Below are 25,688 nucleotides of genomic sequence, written 5' to 3'. Positions count from 1 at the left end.
CCACCCCCCCCCCCACGGGAGCTGTTGTTTTCTTTGGAACGCACGTCGCTCTCTCAAACCGGTGGTTTGCTCGGGGGGGGGTGGTGGGGGCTCACACATTTCTCGCGAGCCGCTGACTTTCGCAGATGTCGTCGCGTGATAAAAATGCACCTCGCCCCCCCCCTCGCTTCATTCCCCGCCTCGCATTCACGCTCCCCCCGCCGACACCGCAGCCCTCATCGCCAAGCTAAGATTGCGCAAGCGCGTTGGCGGAAGGTCCGTTAACTTTATTTTGCACGGTCACGTTTGCGAAACGTCAAAGCGAAATATTTAATAAAAGCTATTTTTTAAGAGGGCAACTTTTGTTCTTTTTGACCGAATGAACGATGCAAAAATGACGACGGGTGCCCGAGCCCACGTTCAAGTCACACCGTCTCAGCAGCGTCCAGCGAAGACGCTAACTACCTCGCCTGCGATGCAGGAGGTCGTGGGCTCGACTCTGACGCCTGCTGGACATTTGGAGTTTGCGTGCCTCTCTCCCCGTGGATTTTTCCCTCTGGGTCTTCTGGGTTTTCCCTCCGCGTCAAGAACCAACGTGCAGCTTTAAGAGCGGCGTTTCTTCACCGCCACTTTTTGCCGAGACATGAGCAGTGTGAGGACCGCACGTCAGGGTCCCCCATTAAAAAGGCCACCGGTACAACTTTCCACATACACCACTTCTCGTTGACCTATCATGGTATGGCCAAGTTCAACCACGTAGGCCTTCAGTCACCAATATTAAGATCAAGGTTTTTCTGGGTGAGATCGCGTAAATAGAAACGTCGTTAAAACTCCGCCATCCCTTAAACAAGACGTGCCAAGTGGCCAGGTCGCTTCTGAAAACAGCTCAGTGGATTTCGATTTAAAGCTTTCGTGACTGCAGGGATTCATCTTCGTGGTTCTTTCGGTAAAGTCACGTAGAATGGAAATAATAAAAATAAAACATAATAAAATAATTCTCACGACGTTTCGGCCACAACGCAAGCGGCAGTCCTCAGGTGAAAAACAGGTCTGTCGGAAAGACAGCGTCTGAATGAACACTGCTAAGCTTGGCAGCGTATATTTAAGCTGGGTATGAGTAGGGCGCCTTGACAAAGGAATTTGCATATCAACATAGGAATTTAGCATATTTATGAAAAATGCAGATATGTAGGTGATGTGGACTTTACCGGGTAAAAGCAAATTTTGGTCGAATACTTTTCACAGAGGTTGGTGGTTGGAGCACGCACTGGCCGCCCTGGTGAATACTGCCGGGCGCACGAGCCAGCCATTGAGAGCTGCGCGAACCGCGTCCGCTTGCCGGCGTGGATGTTGAGGAGCTCCCCGTGGAGTCGGTGCCCAAGGGGACCGGGTTGGCTACCGTGTCGTGCCGTGCGGCAGAGGTCGCAAACGGGTTTTGATTCCTTACCCGTACCCGGCCGCACCAGGGTCGCAAATGGGTAACCGTTCCCTACCCGTACCCTACCCGAAATGAGTGACAAACGGTAACTCACCAGTGACTCACGGCCTACCCGTACCTGGCCGCACCAGGGTCGCAAACGGGTACCCGTACCCGGCCGTACCCGTACCCTACCCATACTCGGCCGGGTATCGGGTAGGGTACGGGTATCGGGTACCCGATTGCGACCTCTGGGATGAAGCCATGTTGCAGGCGCGGGTGGGTTGATTCTAGGAACTTGAATTGTGAGAAGAGACAAGACGTTGGGAAATGAGTGACAAACGGTGACTCACCAGTGACTCACGGCCTACCCGTACCCGGCCGCACCAGGGTCATACCCGGCGTACCCGTACCCGGCCGCACCAGGGTCGCAAACGGGTACCCGGTACCCTTACCCGGCCGGGTACGGGTAGCCGGGTATCGGGTAGGGTACGGGTATCGGGTACCCGGTTGCGACCTCTGCCGTGTGGGGGTGCTCAAGGCTTGCATGGGGAATACTAAAAAGCTGGATGTAAAAGTTTTAGTTGGGTATTAATTGCTCACAACACACGCGCACACATTTCAAAAGGAGGCATTTTTTTATTTTAAAGACTTTTTTCGTAAACATATACGAACGACTGTACAACATTCTAGCGAGTGTTAAGAGAATATGGATTCTAAAAATTGTTCACTTTGCAAATGTGATGAGGTTTTCTCACCAAACCCATTTAACAGACAAGCGGGCAATTCTGTAAATCTTTTTAAAATGTTCTCTAATTTGTATTTTCCCCCCAACGTCGTTGCTGGCACATCAATATCAGCTTGCTTTAATACTGCGCTGACCACATCTCATGAAGGTGAAACGACATTTCATAACAAAGACATTTTTTAAAGAATACCCTTTCATTCATTCACTTATTAGCCAGCTGGCGAACATTAGGCCAACGAAGCTCCCCAATTTTTTCGTCTCAATTTTATCCCAAATAAACTTACATTTTTTCAGCAGCTAAGGCCCGCTGAGCCATACAGCTCTTTTGCAGAAGCGACCTGGCCCCAGATGATCGCCCAACCAAGTGGGCTCATCATCATCACCACGTCGAAATTTACAGCAGCCAAATATTCTAAACGCGTGATGTCGATTCCAAAATGTGAAAAGGGAGAAACTGGAGGACACGGAGAAAAATCCACACGATCACGGGGAGAGACGACATGCAAACTCCAAATATACAGCAGCAGGCGTCAAGGGTTGGAATCGAACCCACGCCCCTCCCTGCATATCAGGCGAGGGAGACGACATCTCGTAGCCACCGTGGGGGTGTAGGGTGAGGGGCAACCCCGAAACACACTGATGTGCGGTCGCCGTTTGCCACGTGACGGTTAAATTAAATTCACAGAGGTGAAAGTTGAGCCGAATGCAACGCCACGGTTATTCTGTACGGTCCCGTTGGTGACTTGGGGCCGAGACCAACTCTTGATGAGGAAGCCACTTGGGGGAGCGATGCACTTTTAAATCGAAATTGAGAAATCGTTTCTTGACAACTGCTTTTTGTTCTATTCGTTGCCTTTTCCCGGCACCTCCTGAATAACACGGTTGGCTACGCACGGTGCGAAATAAGTTCAGCTCGATAACTCAGCCCCGGTTTCATCACAGCTCAACCTATGAAAGTTCTCCAGGTTCTCCTACGTCAACCTGTGGGGGTATCTATACGAGCCTAGGGGTCTCTGTACGTCATGTAGTGGCGGTCAGGCCGAGAACATCGCCTCGTTGGCCTTGAGAACGCGTACCCGTCAACCCACACGGTTGAGCCCGTATTCTTGTACAGAGAAATTGAGTTTTCAGGTCCATACGCAGGATCTCAGCGGTGCCGCTCTCACAGTGTGTTGTCCTCCGAGCAAACTCAACATGCGAGAAAATTGACACTTGGCTTAGCAAAGTAACCGCGCGGTACAAATGACCAAACACTTCATAAAATGCATAGGGAGCTTTAGAAAGGCAGTCCTATGGCTTTCACCCATTACCTCCGAACTATCCATTGTCTACCCAAAAATATGCCCCAACTAATACCCGCCATTCGCCACTAAGTGACGGTGACGTCACCATGGCGCCCGTGCCATGCCAGGTGCACTTTGAGGCCACGTGAAGCGTCAAAGGCTCGCTGACAGGAGGTCTCAGGACAGACCCAGGTGCCATGGCTGACTGAGATGACTGGCTGATGCACCAGCTGTACCCTCCACTGTGCCAACTTGCTGCATTTTAGCCGCCCGGCGCTCTGCTCGTTGTTGTGAGCGTCGCTCCTCCGCCCTCCGTTGCTGTTGGAGGGCGACTGCCTCCAACTGCCCAGTAGCGTCCTTCACGAGCCTCCTCCATCGAGGCCGATCTTGACACCGCTGGTACCAGTCGTTGGCAAGTCCACTCAGCTCCACATCCTCCTGTACCGCATCAGCTCCATCTCTTCTCCAGCCTATGTCGTGCCCGTTTAGCCCCCTCTATGCGGCCTAACAGAAGCTGATTGGGCATGCGGTGGCTGGGCATGCGGGCTACATGACCCAGCCAACGAAGCCTTTCCTGCCGGAGGAGCTCACTGATGGGAATATTTACACATCTTTCAAGGATTTGTGAGCTCCTCACACAATCCAGCCTGGTTAAAGCCAGGATGGATCGTAGACATGCCAGCCAGAATGTTTCTAATTGGCGCATATGTTACGTTCGAGGGGTCCACGTTTCACAAGCATGGAGAAGGGAGGGCATGACAGTGGCCGAGAAGACCTGAAGCTTTGTGCGGAGCGACAGGCCAGGGTAGCTTCCACACAGCATTGCGCAGCCGATGATAAGATAATGCCGCCCGACTGATTCGGAGTGAGACCTCTGCTGTCAAACCGGAGCTGGTCATAAGCACACTGGAATTCTCCACTCTCTCCACAACTGCTCCATCACCAATGGGGAGGTGAGGGAGTGGAGTGTTTGGTGGCACAAAATATCCAGGCAAGTGCTTAGTTTTGGAACTGGCACGCTCCAGGTTCAGCAACAGCACCTCCAACTCCTCCTCTGAGTGAGCAGCAATCACCAGATCATCAGCACACATCACGTGGTTGACCAATAGGGGAGCCATCCCTCGAACGCACCCGGGCATCGATCAGTCTAGCCGTTGTATCTGCACCGGATGGAAATTCCAACGCCCCAACTTAACCACACACCCCAGTGGCATTTAAAGCAATGCTCGACGCGTCTAAACCGTCTTTAGCAACATTGCAACCTGCCTACCCTGTCAAGTACACTGCCGGCGAATGACAAAACGCAGGAAGGGGCAGCGTCCCCGCCGCGTCTCCTGGTGTTGCGCGCGAACACAAAGCACCCGAGCCCTTGGATGAAAAAAAAAACACCAAAACGGCTGCGGTGTTCAGGATGTAGTCTCTACTGCGGCGTGTGCAGTCACCGTATTACACCCCCCCCCCCCCACATTAAAACAACAGCGGCGTCGTTCCGTAATTTTATCGACGACACATCAGCTTCAGATTTATTTGCCCGCAAAAACCTCGCTGGGTGTCTCTCTCTCTCTCCAGGCTCTTGCTTTCTCCGGAGGCTCTCCCACTTGCTCACGGCGTGTCGTGCGGGGGGGGGGATGTTAATGTGCGTTACCCCCCCCCTCTCCCGCCCCTTACCCCCCCCATCGTGGATTCATTTGCGGTGGGGACTTTCCCCGATTCGAACAAATATCTGGAGCGTGACGACGCCGGCACACAACGGCCCAACCACTCTCTCGGCCGCGAACGACGCCACCAAGAGATCTTTAACGCTCCCCTCGCCCCCCCCCCCCCCAAGTGTACAGTGCCCAGCGTTCTTCAGGCTAATACAAAGATCCCCCGTATTGCCTGAACTGACTGTGGGGCAAGTGCTGTTAACGAGTAGCATCTGTGAATGTCGGCACGGCACACGAGGGGGGGGGGGGGGTGGCCAAAACCATGCCAGGCCGCCTTTGTCTCCCCCAGCGGCAATGTTTACACCGTGCCAGGCACTAATTTCAGGCCGAGTCGACTTAGGGGAGGCCCATGACCGGTTCGGATGATTGTCACCGTTGGTGTTGGCCGTGAGCGGGAATCAAACTCGGCCCGCCGGGTTCACAGCGCAGCTTGCTAACCGTTATACTACCGCTCCCCACACACACACGCACGCGCACACTCACCGCGGCATTAACCGGGGCAGGCCGCTGCCGCATTTTGCCCAGCGTCCGCTCTGCAGCCTCTCCCGCTTCCCCAGGACGTACTCATTTCCGGGGAGCTCCGTTGTTCAAAGCGCATTCGCGTTAAAGGGCGACTCCCGTGGAGTAATTGTGGGGGTGCTTCTCGCTCCTCCGGGAGGGAGCCCCGTGAGAGGGGGGTGGTACCGCCCCCAACTCTAGTTGGGACCTTTCCCTTCCTCTTCGTCGGAGGAGTCTCCGTACTGAATTAAATACTTGAGCCTCTCGTCAGACTTCATCGCCTTCTTTGGTGGACTCGAGCTGCTGTACCCTTCTTTGAGAGAGGAATATACGGCAACAAACGCAACAAGCCCACAACACAACCAACCCACCCACCAAGACCACAACACAACCAACCCACCCACCCACCAAGACCACAACACAACCAACCCACCCACCAAGACCACAACACAACCACCCACCCACCAAACCCACAACACAACCAACCCACCCACCAAACCCACAACACAACCACCCACCCACCAAACCCACAACACAACCAACCCACCAAGACCACAACACAACCACCCACCCACCAAACCCACAACACAACCAACCCACCCACCAAGACCACAACACAACCAACCCACCCACCAAGACCACAACACAACCAACCCACCCACCAAGACCACAACACAACCAACCCACCCACCAAGACCACAACACAACCACCCACCCACCAAACCCACAACACAACCAACCCACCCACCAAGACCACAACACAACCAACCCACCCACCAAGACCACAACACAACCACCCACCCACCAAACCCACAACACAACCAACCCACCCACCAAGACCACAACACAACCACCCACCCACCAAGCCCACAACACAACCAACCCACCCACCAAGACCACAACACAACCACCCACCCACCAAGACCACAACACAACCACCCACCCACCAAACCCACAACACAACCAACCCACCCACCAAACCCACAACACAACCACCCACCCACCAAACCCACAACACAACCAACCCACCCACCAAGACCACAACACAACCACCCACCCACCAAACCCACAACACAACCAACCCACCCACCAAGACCACAACACAACCACCCACCCACCAAACCCACAACACAACCAACCCACCCACCAAGACCACAACACAACCACCCACCCACCAAGACCACAACACAACCAACCCACCCTCCAAGACCACAACACAACCACCCACCCACCAAACCCACAACACAACCAACCCACCCACCAAACCCACAACACAACCAACCCACCCACCAAGACCACAACACAACCAACCCACCCACCAAAACCACAACACAACCACCCACCCACCAAACCCACAACACAACCAACCCACCCACCAAACCCACAACACAACCAACCCACCCACCAAGACCACAACACAACCACCCACCAAGACCACAACACAACCACCCACCAAGACCACAACACAACCACCCACCCACCAAACCCACAACACAACCAACCCACCCACCAAACCCACAACACAACCACCCACCCACCAAACCCACAACACAACCAACCCACCCACCAAGACCACAACACAACCAACCCACCCACCAAGACCACAACACAACCACCCACCAAACCCACAACACAACCAACCCACCCACCAAACCCACAACACAACCAACCCACCCACCAAGACCACAACACAACCAACCCACCCACCAAGACCACAACACAACCAACCCACCCACCAAGACCACAACACAACCAACCCACCCACCAAGACCACAACACAACCAACCCACCCACCAAGACCACAACACAACCAACCCACCCACCCACCAAGACCACAACACAACCAACCCACCCACCCACCAAGACCACAACACAACCAACCCACCCACCAAGACCACAACACAACCAACCCACCCACCAACCAACCCACAACACAACCCACCCACCAAGACCACAACACAACCCACCCACCAAACCCACAACACAACCCACCCACCAAGACCACAACACAACCAACCCACCCACCAAGACCACAACACAACCATCCACCAAGACCACAACACAACCAACCCACCCACCAACCAACCCACAACACAACCCACCCACCAAGACCATAACACAATCAACCCACCCACCAAACCCATAACACAACCACCCACCAAACAAACCAACCACCCGCCACACAAACCAACCACCCACCAACCAACCCACCCGACATCACAAACCAAGACGAGAGAGAGAGAGCGAGCGAGAGAATGTCAGATAAGTTGGAGAGCGAAGGACATTCGGAGCAGCAGGAGAAAGGGAGGAAGGAAGGGAATACTTTCCAGGGTGATAGTTCGAGGGTGCGCGTCCAGGCGGCGGACGCGTTGGAAGAGAGGACGACCCGTGGCGGACGGGACGGGCGCGGCGAGGCAGGACCACGGGACATGGGACAGGGGGACACGGGGACAACATTAGCGTCGCCTCCACAGCGGTGATGTGTTAATAGAAACACTCACAATGTATACACAAATCAGCAAATTAAGATTTTTGTAATCTGTAATCTTTACGTAACGTTTCCTGCGATTGTGTAAAACGACACGTAGGGCCCCCCCTGATGCCAATCCACTGCTGGATGAATCGACCGTACACGTCACCACTTTCGCTCGGCGAAGGCAAGCGAGAGAGAAGGATGCTAGACGACGACGACTTGTAAACAAAGCCCGCCCACTGCACAGCGTTCGCTCGCTCTCAAATAATCAGATTATTCACCCCGGAGGAATCCGATGAGTTATAAAGCAGAGGTCGCAATCGGGTACCCGATACCCGTACCCTACCCGATACCCGGCTACCCGTACCCGGCCGGGTACGGGTAGGCCGTGAGTCACTGGTGAGTCACCGTTTGTCACTCATTTCCCAACGTCTTGTCTCTTCTCACAATTCAATTCCTAAAATCAACCCACCCGCGCCTGCAACATGGCTTCATCCCAGAGGTCGCAATCGAGTACCCGTACCCTACCCGATACCCGGCCGGGTAGTAGCCGGGTATCGGGTAGGGTACCCGCTTGCGACTCTGGTGCGGCCGGGTACGGGTAAGGAATCAAAACCCGTTTGCGACCTCTGCTATAAAGCTCTTTGTTTCACACATTCGGTAAAAGTGCGGCTCGGAGAAGAACCGCCGCGTCGACATTTACAGCTGCTGGCCAAGCTCTGACGTCCTCAACATATAAAGATGCTTTCAGCCAATGAATGAGTGTTTACACGTGGAAGGAGACCAGAGGACCCGGAAAAAACCCCTGCGTTCCAGAGGGCAACGCTATCCCACACAGGTGGAACGGATGGAGGTTAGTCCACGTTGTCCTCGTACCGCCGCTGCCTTATCCTGGCCGAGCCAGGGTACGTAACGGCTCCCCCTCCCCTCCTCGACGGCCACGGGAAGGGACTTTCACAGCACCTGCGTGCGATCCATCAACCCCCTCGTAGCCTCTACAGCTCTGGATTAAAGTCCACTCATAGAACCGCCATCTTCGCCAGGCAAATATAATTGGAGCGAGGGGGGGGACGTGGACGCCGAAAAGATCTCTTCCAGTCGGCGAATGTCACCATTTCCGATGCGGCCGTAACATAGCCAAAGCGTCGGAGCAATCGTCTCGGCATCGTGGGGTAGACGCGGTGGCTCGGAGATGTTGATTACCTCACCTGGTATACAGGAGGTCGTGGGTTTGATCCCGATCCTGACGCCTGCTGCTGTATATTTGGAGTTTGCGTGTCTCTCTATCATCATCATGGTGGCTATGAGATGTTAACTGCCTCGCCTGGTCTACAGGAGGTCGTGGGTTTGATCTCGATCCTGACGCCTGCTGCTGTATATTTGGAGTTTGCGTGTCTCTCTATCATCATCATGGTGGCTATGAGATGTTAACTGCCTCGCCTGGTCTACAGGAGGTCGTGGGTTTGATCCCGACCCTCACGCCTGCTGCTGTGTATTTGGAGTTTGCGGTGTCGCTCTCTCATCATCACGGTGGCTCGGAGATGTTAACTACCTCGCCTGCTGCTCTAGATTTGGAGTTTGCGTGTCTCTATCTGTCTCTCCCCGTGGATATTTCTCCAGGTTCTCCGGTTTTCCCCTCCACATTTAGAATCATCGTTTCGTTCAATTGGCTGCTGCAAATATCGACGCGATGACACGCCGCTTCGTCGAGCTCTCATTTGTAATAGTCAGGTCGCTTCTGAAAAAGAGTGTTTGCGAAGAATTGTAATAGACCCATTAACAAAGCCCGCGGCCCGCCATCGCGCGCACGGCTCCCTTGCTCGCAACCACCCGGCGTGTCGAGTGCGCGCGCGCTCCCCCCGCACCTGCGGGCGCCGTCGAGGGGGCGGAGGAGGGTGGTGATGGCGGCATCCGGCCCTTGTCCCGGTCCGCGGCGCGGCTCACGACGAATGTTGCCGACAGCGGTGGCGGCGGTGGCATCAGCTCGCTGTCGCCACGACAACCACGACAACGGGACAGAAGCCAGGATCGCGCGGACGCTCAACAACTCAGACCCCGTGCCTCTGCACTCTCCTCCCCCACTCCCCCCCCCACAGAGCACCTCCGATTAGCACAGTTGGCGACGTACGGTGAGAAAGGAGTTCAACGCGTGTACATACGGTTTAACAAAGTAGCCTTTCGCGACCAATATAATTAATAATAGATTTTTTTTTTGGATTAGATCGCGTAAATATAAACCGCCACCACCCACAGGTACAAGAACAATTGGCTTGCATAATGCACATGCATAATGCTGGTTGTAATTACTGGCGAAACGTCGTACTCAGATTGTAAATGTTGTGGCTTGGCTCTCCAACACACTGGTGTGCTGTACTAGTATAGTACACTATACACTACACTATACACTACACTATACACTACACCACACAACACACTAGTGCTGTACTAGTGACGAATTGGCATATTCTGTTTACGTGACAACCCTTACTAGTTGGCGGTGTCGGGTTTAACTACACATTGATTTATTTACGTGATTAACCCAACAAAAAGAAAACCTCTATTATGTACATACTGCCCAAACAGCCTCCCCTGCTGCATTGTACAGGGTGCTTCAAATTTGTCTTAACAAGCGGAGACTCGTTCACTTTATGAAGCTATTAACAAACATTTGTCATCATGTTACAGTGAATTATCTGTTCTTTTTCCATTAAAAAACGATAGTCCCATGTAAGTGTCAACATTTTTTTGAAGCGCCCCCCTCTAACCCCGCTGGAGCGGCGAGGGTTGGGGCGAGTCGACGACCGGGAAAGTCGGGCGAGCGGTAAACAGCTGCTAGCGACAACAAAACACGGCGGGCTAGCGGCGCGCGTCGTCACCTGTCACCGGAGCGTGCGTCAGCACCTCCGCTGCGAGTGGCGAGGCTTGAGGCGGACATCCCGGCTGCACTCTGCGAGGAGCCTGCACTCGAGTGAGATAAGTGAATGGGGCCATGCTACAAACACAGCGGAAGGGAAAGCAGCAAGTCAGTGCCGTCACACACCCACGCGCGTCGCTTATCTCACCGCCGCCCGGCGGCAAAACCACCGCCGGCAACACCAACGCCGGCAACACCAACGCCGCATTGCTCACGAAAGGGCTGTTTGGGGGCACAGTCGTTCGCGGCCACACCGCTAACCTCCGCAAGACGGTGTTGCGTGCCCTCGGGCGTGGTGTTGCTTTTCTGATCGTTTGGGCTATTTTGTTGCGTGCGTTGCCCTACCCCTTCAGCATTGTGGCCTGCCGCTGCTGCTGCTGTGAGCACGCGTACGTTACGAATGTGCTCGCCCCCGCCACAGAAATGTGGAATTTCTTCAACTGGCTCAAGTGCTGTAAACAGGAGAGGAGTAGGGGGCTTCCGTCCGTTGCTCTGTTGGAGCGGGAACGCGGGCAGAGACACGAGACTCAGGGTGGCGATTCGCCACACACCTCAGCCAGGTTGCAACAGCTTCTCCGATGCGCCGTAATCATTTCAGCAAACGACGTCGCCTCTTGAAAAAGGGACGCTGGACACGTCTGCTGAACTTCTTTCGCACCAAACGTAGCCAACCGTGCTAATCGGACGTGCAGTGTTGAGTCTATGGGCAGTGTTGAGTCTATGGGCAGTGTTGAGTCTATGGGCAGTGTTGAGTCTATGGGCAGTGTTGAGTCTATGGGCAGTGTTGAGTCTATGGGCAGTGTTGAGTCTATGGGCAGTGTTGAGTCTATGGGTAGTGTTGAGTCTATGGGCAGTGTTGAGTCTATGGGTAGTGTTAGTCTATGAGCAGTGTTGAGTCTACGGGTAGTGTTGAGTCTATGGGCAGTGTTGAGTCTATGGGCAGTGTTGAGTCTATGGGTAGTGTTGAGTCTATGGGCAGTGTTGAGTCTATGGGTAGTGTTAGTCTATGAGCAGTGTTGAGTCTATGGGTAGTGTTGAGTCTATGGGCAGTGTTGAGTCTATGGGCAGTGTTGAGTCTACGGGTAGTGTTGAGTCTATGGGCAGTGTTGAGTCTATGGGTAGTGTTGAGTCTATGGGTAGTGTTGAGCCTATGGGTAGTGTTGAGTCTATGGGCAGTGTTGAGTCTATGGGCAGTGTTGAGTCTATGGGTAGTGTTGAGTCTATGGGCAGTGTTGAGTCTATGGGCAGTGTTGAGTCTACGGGCAGTGTTGAGTCTATGGGCAGTGTTGAGTCTATGGGTAGTGTTGAGTCTATGGGCAGTGTTGAGTATATGGTCAGTGTTGAGTTGAGGGGTAGTGTTCATCTATGGGTAGAGTCTACGGGGAGTGTTCGTCGATGGGCAGTAAGTGCTTTATACTGAACTTCTTTCGCACTGTACATAGAAAGCCCACCCCCCCCCCCCCCCACGAATGGAATCCAAACCACCGATGCCGCCTGCAAACGTGAAATCTATTTGCAGGCGGCTGCGTTCAGCGCTCGTCAGGGAGAGAAAAGCGCGGCGAGACCCGCGACGGAGACTCGTACTCACCGGAGAAAGTGCGTCTACGATGATAAAACACATTACGTCGGAGACGCCGATGCTGCGGCTGCTGCTACGTGAGCAGCGGCGCGCACAAGCAACAAATAAACTCGCTCGTCAACCGTGTTAGACCGTACCGTAGCCAAACGTGCCGACCGCAGGGGCGGAATTAGAACCGTTTGGCCTTAAAAAGGCTAAGTAACAGGCGACGTTTCAGGCAATGGACCTTCTTCGGAGCACGTGCTATGCGCTTGCTATGCAGCAAGGCCCTTGCCCCAAGTGTTGACGACCACAAGTTTCTAAAAAAAAAAATTCTAATGGGGTTTTACTTATCATAATATAATCCAAAAGCCATTTTTTTGTTATTTTATGTTCGTATGATTTGTTTCATCATGTATATTTTATATATATTTTTGTTACTTTCAAGGCAGTGTTATTGCCGAATGTAGAGTCGTTGTTACTCTCGACACCGATAGCGACATCGCGCGTACAATCGTGGCAACACAGAAGCAGCACTGGTTGATTTCAGCTGCCACAAAGACAAAAAAGATCCCCACCCTCCCGACAGCCGACAGACTCTAGGAGCAAGTGCTGTTAGTGAGCGCCTATTAAAGTTGGCACAATGGGGGGGTGCTGTAGACAACACCTCGCCCGGCTGCCTTTGTCTCCCCGGTGTTGATGTCTTACACAACAGACCACGTACCTTTTTAAGGCCGAGACGAACTAGGGGAAGCCCAGGAAAGATTTAGATAATTGTTATAATAGCTGTGCAATCAACTCCGGATTTACAACGCAATGCGCTAACATCCACACTACCGCTCCACCCACCTCGCCACAACACACTCTCAGTCATATAAAGATCCCCCATATAATCTTTAACAGACTGTTGGGGCAAGTACTATTAGCGAGCACCTACTAAGGCTGGTACAGCAGACGAGGGGGTGGGTGGCCAGCACCAGGTACTCATTTGATGCTGAGTCGACCTAGGGGAGGCCCAGAACCACAACAGGCAAAAACTCTGAATGCAGGTTTCTAAACGTGGAGGGAAAAGCCGGAGGACCCGGAGAAAAATCCACGCGACCACGGGGAGAACACGCAAACTCCAAATATACAGTAATGGTAGGTTTTTACCCTTTTAACTGGTACAAAACTGACACCTTTATTCAAGGCATCATGTTTGCAATGACCACAACACAAGTAGTCAATAAAGCAAACAAAAAGAAGCAACTCTGATAAGGATAATAATATGCACTGTCCTTGAAGTTGATTGGCCCACACCCGAGACGGCTTTCTTTAGAGCCTAGTCCCCATTGGTGTAGGGCCAGATGACACCAGAAGGCGTACAACTCAAAAACAGTGCAATATCAGAGTATTGAGAGTTCGGGGTAAACATTTACACTATGAGATCTCTTTTACCAGTGGCAAAATATAATGGTACCAGTTAAAAGGGTAAAAACCTACCATTATATTTTGCCACTGGTAAAAGAGATCTCATAGTGTAAATGTTTACCCCGAACTCTCAATACTCTGATATTGCACTGTTTTTGAGTTGTACGCCTTCTGGTGTCATCTGGCCCTACACCAATGGGGACTAGGCTCTAAAGAAAGCCGTCTCGGGTGTGGGCCAATCAACTTCAAGGACAGTGCATATTATTATCCTTATCAGAGTTGCTTCTTTTTGTTTGCTTTATTGACTACTTGTGTTGTGGTCATTGCAAACATGATGCCTTGAATAAAGGTGTCAGTTTTGTACCAGTTAAAAGGGTCAAAACCTACCATTATATTTTGCCACTGGTAAAAGAGATCTCATAGTGTAAATCCAAATATACAGGCTTGAGGGTCGAGATTGAACCCACAACACCTCCTGTGTATACAAGGCGAGGAAGTTAAGATCTTGCCACCGCGGTACACATAGCACCAGGAACTCATTTGGATGTATATATGTTGAGCTTCTTTTGCACCGTACGGAGCCAACCATTCTAATCGGACCTCGGGGAGGCCCAGGACTGGTTCAGATAATCATCACTGGTGTTGAACTTGGGCGGGAATCAAACTCGGCTCGCCGGCTTCGTAGCTCAGTGCATCAACCGCTGTGCCACCGCTCCCCCCACACACTCGCACAAGCACAGGCAACACGCACTCAAGAGCCACACTCTGCAGCAACACCACGTATCCCGCATCGCAGGATGCACTCACACAGCGGGGTTTCCGATCCATGCAGGAGAGAAGAGCCGGGGCAATTCATCGATTAGTCAAAAAGTAAAGTAACAAAAAGAGGTCACTCCCCCACCCATCCTGCCTTGCAAAGGCAGGGAACCCCCCTATAAGCCACATCCAGTGTGATGAAGCTAATAATGACGACGGCATCGTCAGGCACCGCCCATCACCTCCCGTCCAGCGGCACATTGGAACAGAGGTGAGACGGTCTTCTTACCTTCCCTCCCTCACCACCCCCCTATTGTGGCAGCGACACGACCTAGCGGGAGAACGACCGAGGTTCAAATGAAGCGGCTGCCCTGGCTAATACTGCAGCACGTACTAACAGCAATGTGCCTTCCGCTTCGCAGCGAACGTGAAAGACCCCGTGACGTCATTCGCGAGAGCGGCAACATTTGCGTGCCGGCGTGACGGTCCAATTTTGAAAGAAAAAAAAATCTAATCGCACCGCTAATGACCAAAAAGTTGGCAGGACATTACTGAACAAAGAGTCACTGACAAGCAGGGAGGCTTTCCCGGATAAACCAGGCGTCATAGTCGTACTAATAATAACAAAATAATAATAACGACGACAGTACGGAGCCCTTGCTGTGGTGAACTGAGTGGGTGGCGCTATGTGGTTAGTTACCTGGTATCCAAGCAGCCTGGACGGGTCGGCCTTGTCGAGCTCTTCGACAAAGCGCCGCTTGCTAGCTGCCACCGTCGCAGCTGGCTGCTGCTGCTGCTGCGTCTGCTGCGGATGCTGCTGGAACACAGGGATTGGAGAAGATTCTCATACCGTATAAAAGCGATGTGCACATTGAACTGTGTATTCAACGGTGCGCGAGAGTGTTAGGCAACGCGCTGATGGGATCGTACGGTTCAGGTGAGGAAAACCTCACCGACTGGTAAAAACAAATAAAAAAGTGGGGGCTTGGAGAGAGACACGTGACGGCCGGAACGGACGATTGGCAACGTTCAAGAATAACAACGGAGTGGCAGCTAAAGGAGGGGATCTGCCGTGAAGACAGAACGACGAGATAGGCTCGTGTGCAGGAGCGAGATGGATTGCTGCATCGCGAGTGAAGACAAGAAGCCTGGGGAGCGACTTCAACTATACCCCATTTTTAGATTTGAAGTTTTCGTGACTGCAAGGATCCATGTACTCTTTGGTTCTTTCGGTAAAATCACGTGGGTGAAAATTAAAATCACGACGTTTCGGAGGCAACACAAGCTTCCGTCATCAGGTGGGACAACCCACAGCAACATTTTTCTTATTTTTGCTGTAGTGGGCTCACGACAGTAAAAACATTTTTGATGTAGTGGGCCCACGACAGTAAAAACATTTTTGATGTAGTGGGCTCACTAAAGTAAAAACATTTTTGATGTAGTGGGCCCACTAAAGTAAAAACATTTTTGATGTAGTGGGCTCACTAAAGTAAAAACATTTTTGATGTAGTGGGCTCACTAAAGTAAAAACATTTTTGATGTAGTGGGCTCACTAAAGTAAAAACATTTTTTGATGTAGTGGGCCCACGACAGTAAAAACATTTTTGATGTAGTGGGCCCACTAAAGTAAAAACATTTTTGATGTAGTGGGCTCACTAAAGTAAAAACATTTTTGATGTAGTGGGCTCATGACAGTAAAAACATTTTTGATGTAGTGGGCTCATGACAGTAAAAACATTTTTGATGTAGTGGGCTCATGACAGTAAAAACATTTTTGATGTAGTGGGCTCACGACAGTAAAAACATTTTTGATGTAGTGGGCTCATGACAGTAAAAACATTTTTGATGTAGTGGGCTCATGACAGTAAAAACATTTTTGATGTAGTGGGCTCATGACAGTAAAAACATTTTTGATGTAGTGGGCTCATGACAGTAAAAACATTTTTGATGTAGTGGGCTCATGACAGTAAAAACATTTTTTGATGTAGTGAGCTCATGACAGTAAAAACATTTTTTGATGTAGTGAGCTCATGACAGTAAAAACATTTTTTGATGTAGTGGGCTCATGACAGTAAAAACATTTTTTGATGTAGTGAGCTCATGACAGTAAAAACATTTTTTGATGTAGTGAGCTCATGACAGTAAAAACATTTTTTGATGTAGTGAGCTCATGACAGTAAAAACATTTTTGATGTAGTGGGCTCACGACAGTAAAAACATTTTTGATGTAGTGGGCTCATGACAGTAAAAACATTTTTGATGTAGTGAGCTCATGACAGTAAAAACATTTTTGATGTAGTGGGCTCATGACAGTAAAAACATTTTTGATGTAGTGGGCTCATGACAGTAAAAACATTTTTTGATGTAGTGAGCTCATGACAGTAAAAACATTTTTGATGTAGTGAGCTCATGACAGTAAAAACATTTTTGATGTAGTGGGCTCATGACAGTAAAAACATTTTTTGATGTAGTGAGCTCATGACAGTAAAAACATTTTTGATGTAGTGGGCTCATGACAGTAAAAACATTTTTGATGTAGTGAGCTCATGACAGTAAAAACATTTTTGATGTAGTGGGCCCACTAAAGTAAAAACATTTTTGCTGTAGTGAGCTCATGACAGTAAAAACATTTTTGATGTAGTGGGCCCACTAAAGTAAAAACATTTTTGATGTAGTGGGCTCACGACAGTAAAAACATTTTTGATGTAGTGAGCTCATGACAGTAAAAACATTTTTGATGTAGTGGGCCCACTAAAGTAAAAACATTTTTGCTGTAGTGGGCTCATGACAGTAAAAACATTTTTGATGTAGTGAGCTCACGACAGCAAAAACATTTTTGATGTAGTGGGCTCACGACAGTAAAAACATTTTTGATGTAGTGGGCTCACTAAAGTAAAAACATTTTTGATGTAGTGGGCTCACGACAGTAAAAACATTTTTGATGTAGTGGGCTCATGACAGTAAAAACATTTTTGCTGTAGTGGGCTCACGACAGTAAAAACATTTTTGATGTAGTGAGCTCACGACAGTAAAAACATTTTTGATGTAGTGGGCTCATGACAGTAAAAACATTTTTGATGTAGTGGGCTCATGACAGTAAAAACATTTTTGCTGTAGTGAGCTCATGACAGTAAAAACATTTTTGATGTAGTGGGCTCACGACAGTAAAAACATTTTTGATGTAGTGAGCTCATGACAGTAAAAACATTTTTGATGTAGTGGGCCCACTAAAGTAAAAACATTTTTGATGTAGTGGGCTCATGACAGTAAAAACATTTTTGATGTAGTGGGCCCACTAAAGTAAAAACATTTTTGATGTAGTGGGCTCATGACAGCAAAAACATTTTTGATGTAGTGGGCTCACGACAGCAAAAACATTTTTGATGTAGTGGGCTCACGACAGCAAAAACATTTTTGATGTAGTGGGCTCATGACAGCAAAAACATTTTTGATGTAGTGGGCTCATGACAGTAAAAACATTTTTGATGTAGTGAGCTCACGACAGCAAAAACATTTTTGATGTAGTGGGCTCACGACAGTAAAAACATTTTTGATGTAGTGGGCTCACGACAGTAAAAACATTTTTGATGTAGTGGGCTCACGACAGTAAAAACATTTTTTGATGTAGTGAGCTCACGACAGTAAAAACATTTTTTGATGTAGTGGGCTCACGACAGTAAAAACATTTTTGATGTAGTGGGCTCACTAAAGTAAAAACATTTTTGATGTAGTGGGCTCACTAAAGTAAAAACATTTTTGATGTAGTGGGCTCACGACAGTAAAAACATTTTTGATGTAGTGGGCTCACGACAGTAAAAACATTTTTGATGTAGTGAGCTCATGACAGTAAAAACATTTTTGATGTAGTGGGCTCACGACAGTAAAAACATTTTTGATGTAGTGGGCTCATGACAGTAAAAACATTTTTGATGTAGTGAGCTCATGACAGTAAAAACATTTTTGATGTAGTGGGCTCATGACAGTAAAAACATTTTTGATGTAGTGGGCTCACGACAGTAAAAACATTTTTGATGTAGTGGGCTCACGACAGTAAAAACATTTTTGATGTAGTGGGCTCATGACAGTAAAAACATTTTTGATGTAGTGGGCTCACGACAGTAAAAACATTTTTGATGTAGTGGGCTCATGACAGTAAAAACATTTTTGATGTAGTGGGCTCACGACAGTAAAAACATTTTTGATGTAGTGGGCTCATGACAGTAAAAACATTTTTGATGTAGTGGGCTCATGACAGTAAAAACATTTTTGATGTAGTGAGCTCATGACAGTAAAAACATTTTTGATGTAGTGGGCTCACGACAGTAAAAACATTTTTGATGTAGTGAGCTCATGACAGTAAAAACATTTTTGATGTAGTGGGCCCACTAAAGTAAAAACATTTTTGATGTAGTGGGCTCACGACAGTAAAAACATTTTTGATGTAGTGGGCTCACGACAGTAAAAACATTTTTTGATGTAGTGGGCCCACGACAGTAAAAACATTTTTGATGTAGTGGGCTCACTAAAGTAAAAACATTTTTGATGTAGTGGGCTCACGACAGTAAAAACATTTTTGATGTAGTGGGCTCATGACAGTAAAAACATTTTTGATGTAGTGGGCTCATGACAGTAAAAACATTTTTGATGTAGTGGGCTCACGACAGCAAAAACATTTTTGATGTAGTGGGCTCATGACAGTAAAAACATTTTTGATGTAGTGGGCTCATGACAGTAAAAACATTTTTGATGTAGTGGGCTCACGACAGTAAAAACATTTTTTGATGTAGTGGGCTCACGACAGTAAAAACATTTTTGATGTAGTGGGCTCATGACAATAAAAACATTTTTTGATGTAGTGGGCTCATGACAATAAAAACATTTTTTGATGTAGTGGGCTCATGACAGTAAAAACATTTTTGATGTAGTGGGCTCACGACAGTAAAAACATTTTTTGATGTAGTGGGCTCATGACAGTAAAAACATTTTTTGATGTAGTGGGCTCACGACAGTAAAAACATTTTTTGATGTAGTGGGCTCATGACAGTAAAAACATTTTTTGATGTAGTGGGCTCACGACAGCAAAAACATTTTTGATGTAGTGGGCTCACGACAGTAAAAACATTTTTTGATGTAGTGGGCTCATGACAGTAAAAACATTTTTTGATGTAGTGGGCTCACGACAGTAAAAACATTTTTGATGTAGTGGGCTCACGACAGTAAAAACATTTTTTGATGTAGTGGGCTCATGACAGTAAAAACATTTTTTGATGTAGTGGGCTCACGACAGTAAAAACATTTTTTGATGTAGTGGGCTCATGACAGTAAAAACATTTTTTGATGTAGTGGGCTCATGACAGTAAAAACATTTTTGATGTAGTGGGCTCACGACAGTAAAAACATTTTTGATGTAGTGGGCTCACGACAGTAAAAACATTTTTTGATGTAGTGGGCTCACTAAAGTAAAAACATTTTTGATGTAGTGGGCTCACGACAGTAAAAACATTTTTTGATGTAGTGGGCTCACGACAGTAAAAACATTTTTGATGTAGTGGGCTCATGACAATAAAAACATTTTTGATGTAGTGGGCTCATGACAATAAAAACATTTTTGATGTAGTGGGCTCATGACAATAAAAACATTTTTTGATGTAGTGGGCTCATGACAATAAAAACATTTTTGATGTAGTGGGCTCATGACAATAAAAACATTTTTGATGTAGTGGGCTCATGACAATAAAAACATTTTTGATGTAGTGGGCTCATGACAATAAAAACATTTTTGATGTAGTGGGCTCACGACAGTAAAAACATTTTTGATGTAGTGGGCTCATGACAGTAAAAACATTTTTGATGTAGTGGGCTCATGACAGTAAAAACATTTTTTGATGTAGTGGGCTCACGACAGTAAAAACATTTTTGATGTAGTGGGCTCACGACAGTAAAAACATTTTTTGATGTAGTGGGCTCATGACAGTAAAAACATTTTTGATGTAGTGGGCTCACGACAGCAAAAACATTTTTTGATGTAGTGGGCTCACGACAGCAAAAACATTTTTTGATGTAGTGGGCTCACGACAGTAAAAACATTTTTTGATGTAGTGGGCTCACGACAGCAAAAACATTTTTGATGTAGTGGGCTCATGACAGTAAAAACATTTTTGATGTAGTGGGCTCATGACAGTAAAAACATTTTTGATGTAGTGGGCTCATGACAGTAAAAACATTTTTTGATGTAGTGGGCTCATGACAGTAAAAACATTTTTGATGTAGTGAGCTCATGACAGTAAAAACATTTTTTGATGTAGTGGGCTCATGACAGTAAAAACATTTTTTGATGTAGTGAGCTCATGACAGTAAAAACATTTTTGATGTAGTGAGCTCATGACAGTAAAAACATTTTTGATGTAGTGAGCTCATGACAGTAAAAACATTTTTGATGTAGTGGGCTCATGACAGTAAAAACATTTTTGATGTAGTGAGCTCATGACAGTAAAAACATTTTTGATGTAGTGGGCTCATGACAGTAAAAACATTTTTTGATGTAGTGGGCTCATGACAGTAAAAACATTTTTGATGTAGTGAGCTCACGACAGTAAAAACATTTTTGATGTAGTGGGCTCATGACAGTAAAAACATTTTTTGATGTAGTGGGCTCATGACAGTAAAAACATTTTTGATGTAGTGGGCTCACGACAGCAAAAACATTTTTTGATGTAGTGGGCTCATGACAGCAAAAACATTTTTGATGTAGTGGGCTCACGACAGTAAAAACATTTTTGATGTAGTGGGCTCACGACAGCAAAAACATTTTTTGATGTAGTGGGCTCATGACAGCAAAAACATTTTTGATGTAGTGGGCTCATGACAGCAAAAACATTTTTTGATGTAGTGGGCTCACGACAGCAAAAACATTTTTTGATGTAGTGGGCTCATGACAGCAAAAACATTTTTGATGTAGTGGGCTCATGACAGCAAAAACATTTTTGATGTAGTGGGCTCACGACAGCAAAAACATTTTTTGATGTAGTGGGCTCACGACAGCAAAAACATTTTTGATGTAGTGGGCTCATGACAGCAAAAACATTTTTTGATGTAGTGGGCTCATGACAGTAAAAACATTTTTTGATGTAGTGGGCTCACGACAGCAAAAACATTTTTTGATGTAGTGGGCTCACGACAGTAAAAACATTTTTGATGTAGTGGGCTCACTAAAGTAAAAACATTTTTGATGTAGTGGGCTCACGACAGTAAAAACATTTTTGATGTAGTGGGCTCACTAAAGTAAAAACATTTTTGATGTAGTGGGCTCACTAAAGTAAAAACATTTTTGATGTAGTGGGCTCACGACAGCAAAAACATTTTTTGATGTAGTGGGCTCACGACAGTAAAAACATTTTTGATGTAGTGGGCTCACTAAAGTAAAAACATTTTTTGATGTAGTGGGCTCACGACAGCAAAAACATTTTTTGATGTAGTGGGCTCACGACAGCAAAAACATTTTTTGATGTAGTGGGCTCACGACAGCAAAAACATTTTTTGATGTAGTGGGCTCACGACAGTAAAAACATTTTTGATGTAGTGGGCTCACGACAGCAAAAACATTTTTTGATGTAGTGGGCTCACGACAGTAAAAACATTTTTTGATGTAGTGGGCTCACGACAGCAAAAACATTTTTTGATGTAGTGGGCTCACGACAGCAAAAACATTTTTTGATGTAGTGAGCTCACGACAGCAAAAACATTTTTTGATGTAGTGGGCTCACGACAGTAAAAACATTTTTGATGTAGTGGGCTCACGACAGCAAAAACATTTTTTGATGTAGTGGGCTCACGACAGCAAAAACATTTTTTGCTGTAGTGGGCTCACGACAGTAAAAACATTTTTTGATGTAGTGGGCTCACGACAGCAAAAACATTTTTTGATGTAGTGGGCTCACGACAGTAAAAACATTTTTGATGTAGTGGGCCCACTAAAGTAAAAACATTTTTTTGCTGTAGTGGGCTCATGACAGTAAAAACATTTTTTGATGTAGTGGGCTCACTAAAGTAAAAACATTTTTTTGCTGTAGTGGGCTCATGACAGTAAAAACATTTTTGATGTAGTGGGCTCACTAAAGTAAAAACATTTTTTTGCTGTAGTGGGCTCATGACAGTAAAAACATTTTTTGATGTAGTGGGCTCACTAAAGTAAAAACATTTTTTTGCTGTAGTGGGCCCACCTGATGACGGAAGCTTGTGTTGCCTCCGAAACGTCGTGATTTAGTTTTTTTAATTTTATTTTCACCTACGTGACTTTACCGAAAGAACCAGAAAGTATAAACCCTATTTATAATAAAATAAAACATTTATTATTTATTTTACCAGCTAAGACCCACCGAGCTATACAGCCACCAATGATAGCTAAACGGAGTGGCTCATCACGTGGTAATTTATAGCAGACGAATACTCCAAAACGCGTGTTTCTAAACGTGGAGAGCAAAACCGGAGGACCCGGAGAAAAATCCACGCGACCACGGGGAAAACACCCAATCTCCAAATATACAGCAGCAGGCGTCAGGGGTCGGGATCGAACCTACGACCTCCTGTACCACCAGGCGAGGCAGATAACATCCATTCTACACAACAAAGACTCATTTCCTGGCAGCTATTTCAGCCGCATCATCTCTACATAACAAAAAAGCTCAGTCCCTTTTACACGCACCTTTACATTATCCGCACCTAGTTTACACAATAAAGGCTCATTCCTAACAGCGTGCTTCAGCGGCACCGAACCTCACAAAAATAATTTTCAGGGCCTACCTTGGCTCCTCCCACCCTCAACCAGTATATATACAAGGACTGTTTTCTTGGCATTTATCTCACTTGATACAGCTATCGTGCTGTGACGGTTCCACCTGAAGACGGAGGCTTGTGTTGCCTCCGAAACGTCGTGATTTTTATTTTATTTTACTAATTAAAAATTTTTACCTACGTGACTTCACCGAAAAAACCTAACAATATCAATCCTTGCAGTCACGAAAGCTTCAAATCTAGAATCCAGCAGGTTGATCGTTCACGGCTTCTGCTGCCGATGAAACAAGCGAGATCGCTAGTTACCTGTACGGACGGCTGGTACATGGAGGCTGGAGCGGGGTACTGTGCGTACGCCAGTCCTTGCGCATTCGCTGAAGGCGGCTGCGGTGACGGCGTCGGCATGCCGTCAGGACCCTGCCACGCCGTTCCAACCGGCTGTGCTTGCATGGCAGGGCGGTACATGGACATCCTGCCGTAGCTGTTCATCTGCGAGTAGCCTGCGCGATAGCGGAGGACACACGGGGAGAGGGGGGAGGTGAAAGGCAGACGACGTCTGTCGCATTGTATTTTTTGTGCGTTGGATGGCAGCGCAGCGATAATGCTTGCGACCCGCAACCAAGAGTGGCCTAGAGTCTCTTATTCTTGTGTGGAGTTTATATGATGCTGCCCCTGTTCTGCAGAGTGTGTGAATGTGGAGTTTGTATGATGCTGCCCCGGTTCTGCAGAGTGTGTGAATGTGGAGTTTGTATGATGCTGCTCCTGTTCTGCAGAATGTGTGAATGTGGAGCTTGTATCATGCTGCCCCTGTTCTGCAGAGTGTGTGAATGTGGAGTTTGTATCATGCTGCCCCTGTTCTGCAGAGTGTGTGAATGTGGAGTTTGTATGATGCTGCCCCTGTTCTGCAGAGTGTGTCAATGTGGAGTGTGTATGATGCTGCCCCTGTTCTGCAGAGTGTGTGAATGTGGAGTTTGTATCATGCTGCCCCTGTTCTGCAGAGTGTGTGTGAATGTGGAGTTTGTATGATGCTGCCCCTGTTCTGCAGAGTGTGTGTGAATGTGGAGTTTGTATGATGCTGCCCCTGTTCTGCAGAGTGTGTGAATGTGGAGTTTGTATGATGCTGCCCCTGTTCTGCAGAGTGTGTGTGAATGTGGAGTTTGTATCATGCTGCCCCTGTTCTGCAGAGTGTGTGAATGTGGAGTTTGTATGATGCTGCCCCTGTTCTGCAGAGTGTGTGAATGTGGAGTTTGTATGATGCTGCCCCTGTTCTGCAGAGTGTGTGAATGTGCAGTTTGTACACTCTGCCCCTGTTCTGCAGAATGTGGAGTTTGTATGATGCTGCCCCTGTTCTGCAGAGTGTGTGAGTGTGTGGAGTGCGGTAGTGTAGCAGTTAGCGAGCCGTGCTACGAACCCGCTCAATACCAAGACAAGTGACGATTATCTGAACTGGTTCTGGGCATCTCCTAGGTCGACTCGGCATCAAATGAGTACCTGGTGCTGGCCACCCACCCCTTCGTGTGCCGTGCTGGCCTTCATAGGTGCTCGCTAACAGCACTTGCCTCAAGAGTCTGTTAAGGCCATACGGGGGATCTGTCTTGAGAATTTTGTATATTACTGACCCTGTTCTGCCGATTGTGCGAGTGATGGTGTGTGGAGTTTGTACACCCTGCTCCTGTTCTACAGAGTGTGTGTGCGAGTATGTGGAGTTTATATGTTCTGCACAGTGAGCGTGATAGTGTGAGGAGTCGGTACGTTCTCCCTGTGTTCTGCATCAGTTTCATTTATTTGGTATAGGCCTGCGAGCCTTTCGGCTCTTGAATCGGGTGCAACCGCAACAAACAAAAAACATGAAAACATCTTAAAGTGACCATGTAACTATGTGCAAACAGAAAATCCAAGAAAAGACCGTACACCAACGCTGTGTGCAAAAATCCCAGTGGGATGCAAGTCAAACAACAACAAGCACAAGACAACTTAGATTAAGGCCATCAGTCTAACTCCGTACTACAACAAACAAACATGGCAAAACGTTTTCGAAATCACCAAAATAAAGCCATAAAAGCAATGTAACAGTGATCATAGGAACTGTGACCGAATTTTAACAATAAACGACATAAACAACATGTACCACCAAACCCTGCAGCCATAGCTGGCTG

General features: G+C 47.7%; 1 protein-coding gene across 5 annotated transcripts in view; it reads right to left on the bottom strand.

The window, feature by feature from the left end:
• Positions 1–2,015: 2,015 nt before the first annotated feature.
• Positions 2,016–25,688, bottom strand: part of KHDC4 (KH domain containing 4, pre-mRNA splicing factor) — a 43,253-nt gene continuing 19,580 nt past the window's right edge. For 4 of the 5 annotated variants that reach the window (XM_078622731.1, XM_078622732.1, XM_078622733.1 and 1 more), the window contains exons 10-14: positions 23,839–24,032; positions 15,443–15,538; positions 10,981–11,096; positions 9,970–10,091; positions 2,016–5,944 (exon numbers count right to left, since the gene is read on the bottom strand). In XM_078622731.1, coding sequence (XP_078478857.1) covers positions 5,829–5,944; positions 9,970–10,091; positions 10,981–11,096; positions 15,443–15,538; positions 23,839–24,032 — 644 coding nt within the window. In that variant the 3' untranslated portion in view covers positions 2,016–5,828. Of the gene's footprint in view, positions 5,945–9,969; positions 10,092–10,980; positions 11,097–15,442; positions 15,539–23,838; positions 24,033–25,688 lie in introns of those variants that run through there. The other variant, XM_078622735.1, reaches the window with a different exon arrangement.

The sequence above is a fragment of the Lampetra planeri genome, unplaced genomic scaffold (assembly GCF_965212315.1).
Source record: "Lampetra planeri unplaced genomic scaffold, kcLamPlan1.2.h2 scaffold_175, whole genome shotgun sequence".
Classification (NCBI taxonomy): Eukaryota; Metazoa; Chordata; class Hyperoartia; order Petromyzontiformes; family Petromyzontidae; genus Lampetra; species Lampetra planeri.
The sequence above is the reverse complement of the archived record's forward strand: the minus strand, read 5'-3'. Positions and strand labels throughout refer to the sequence as shown.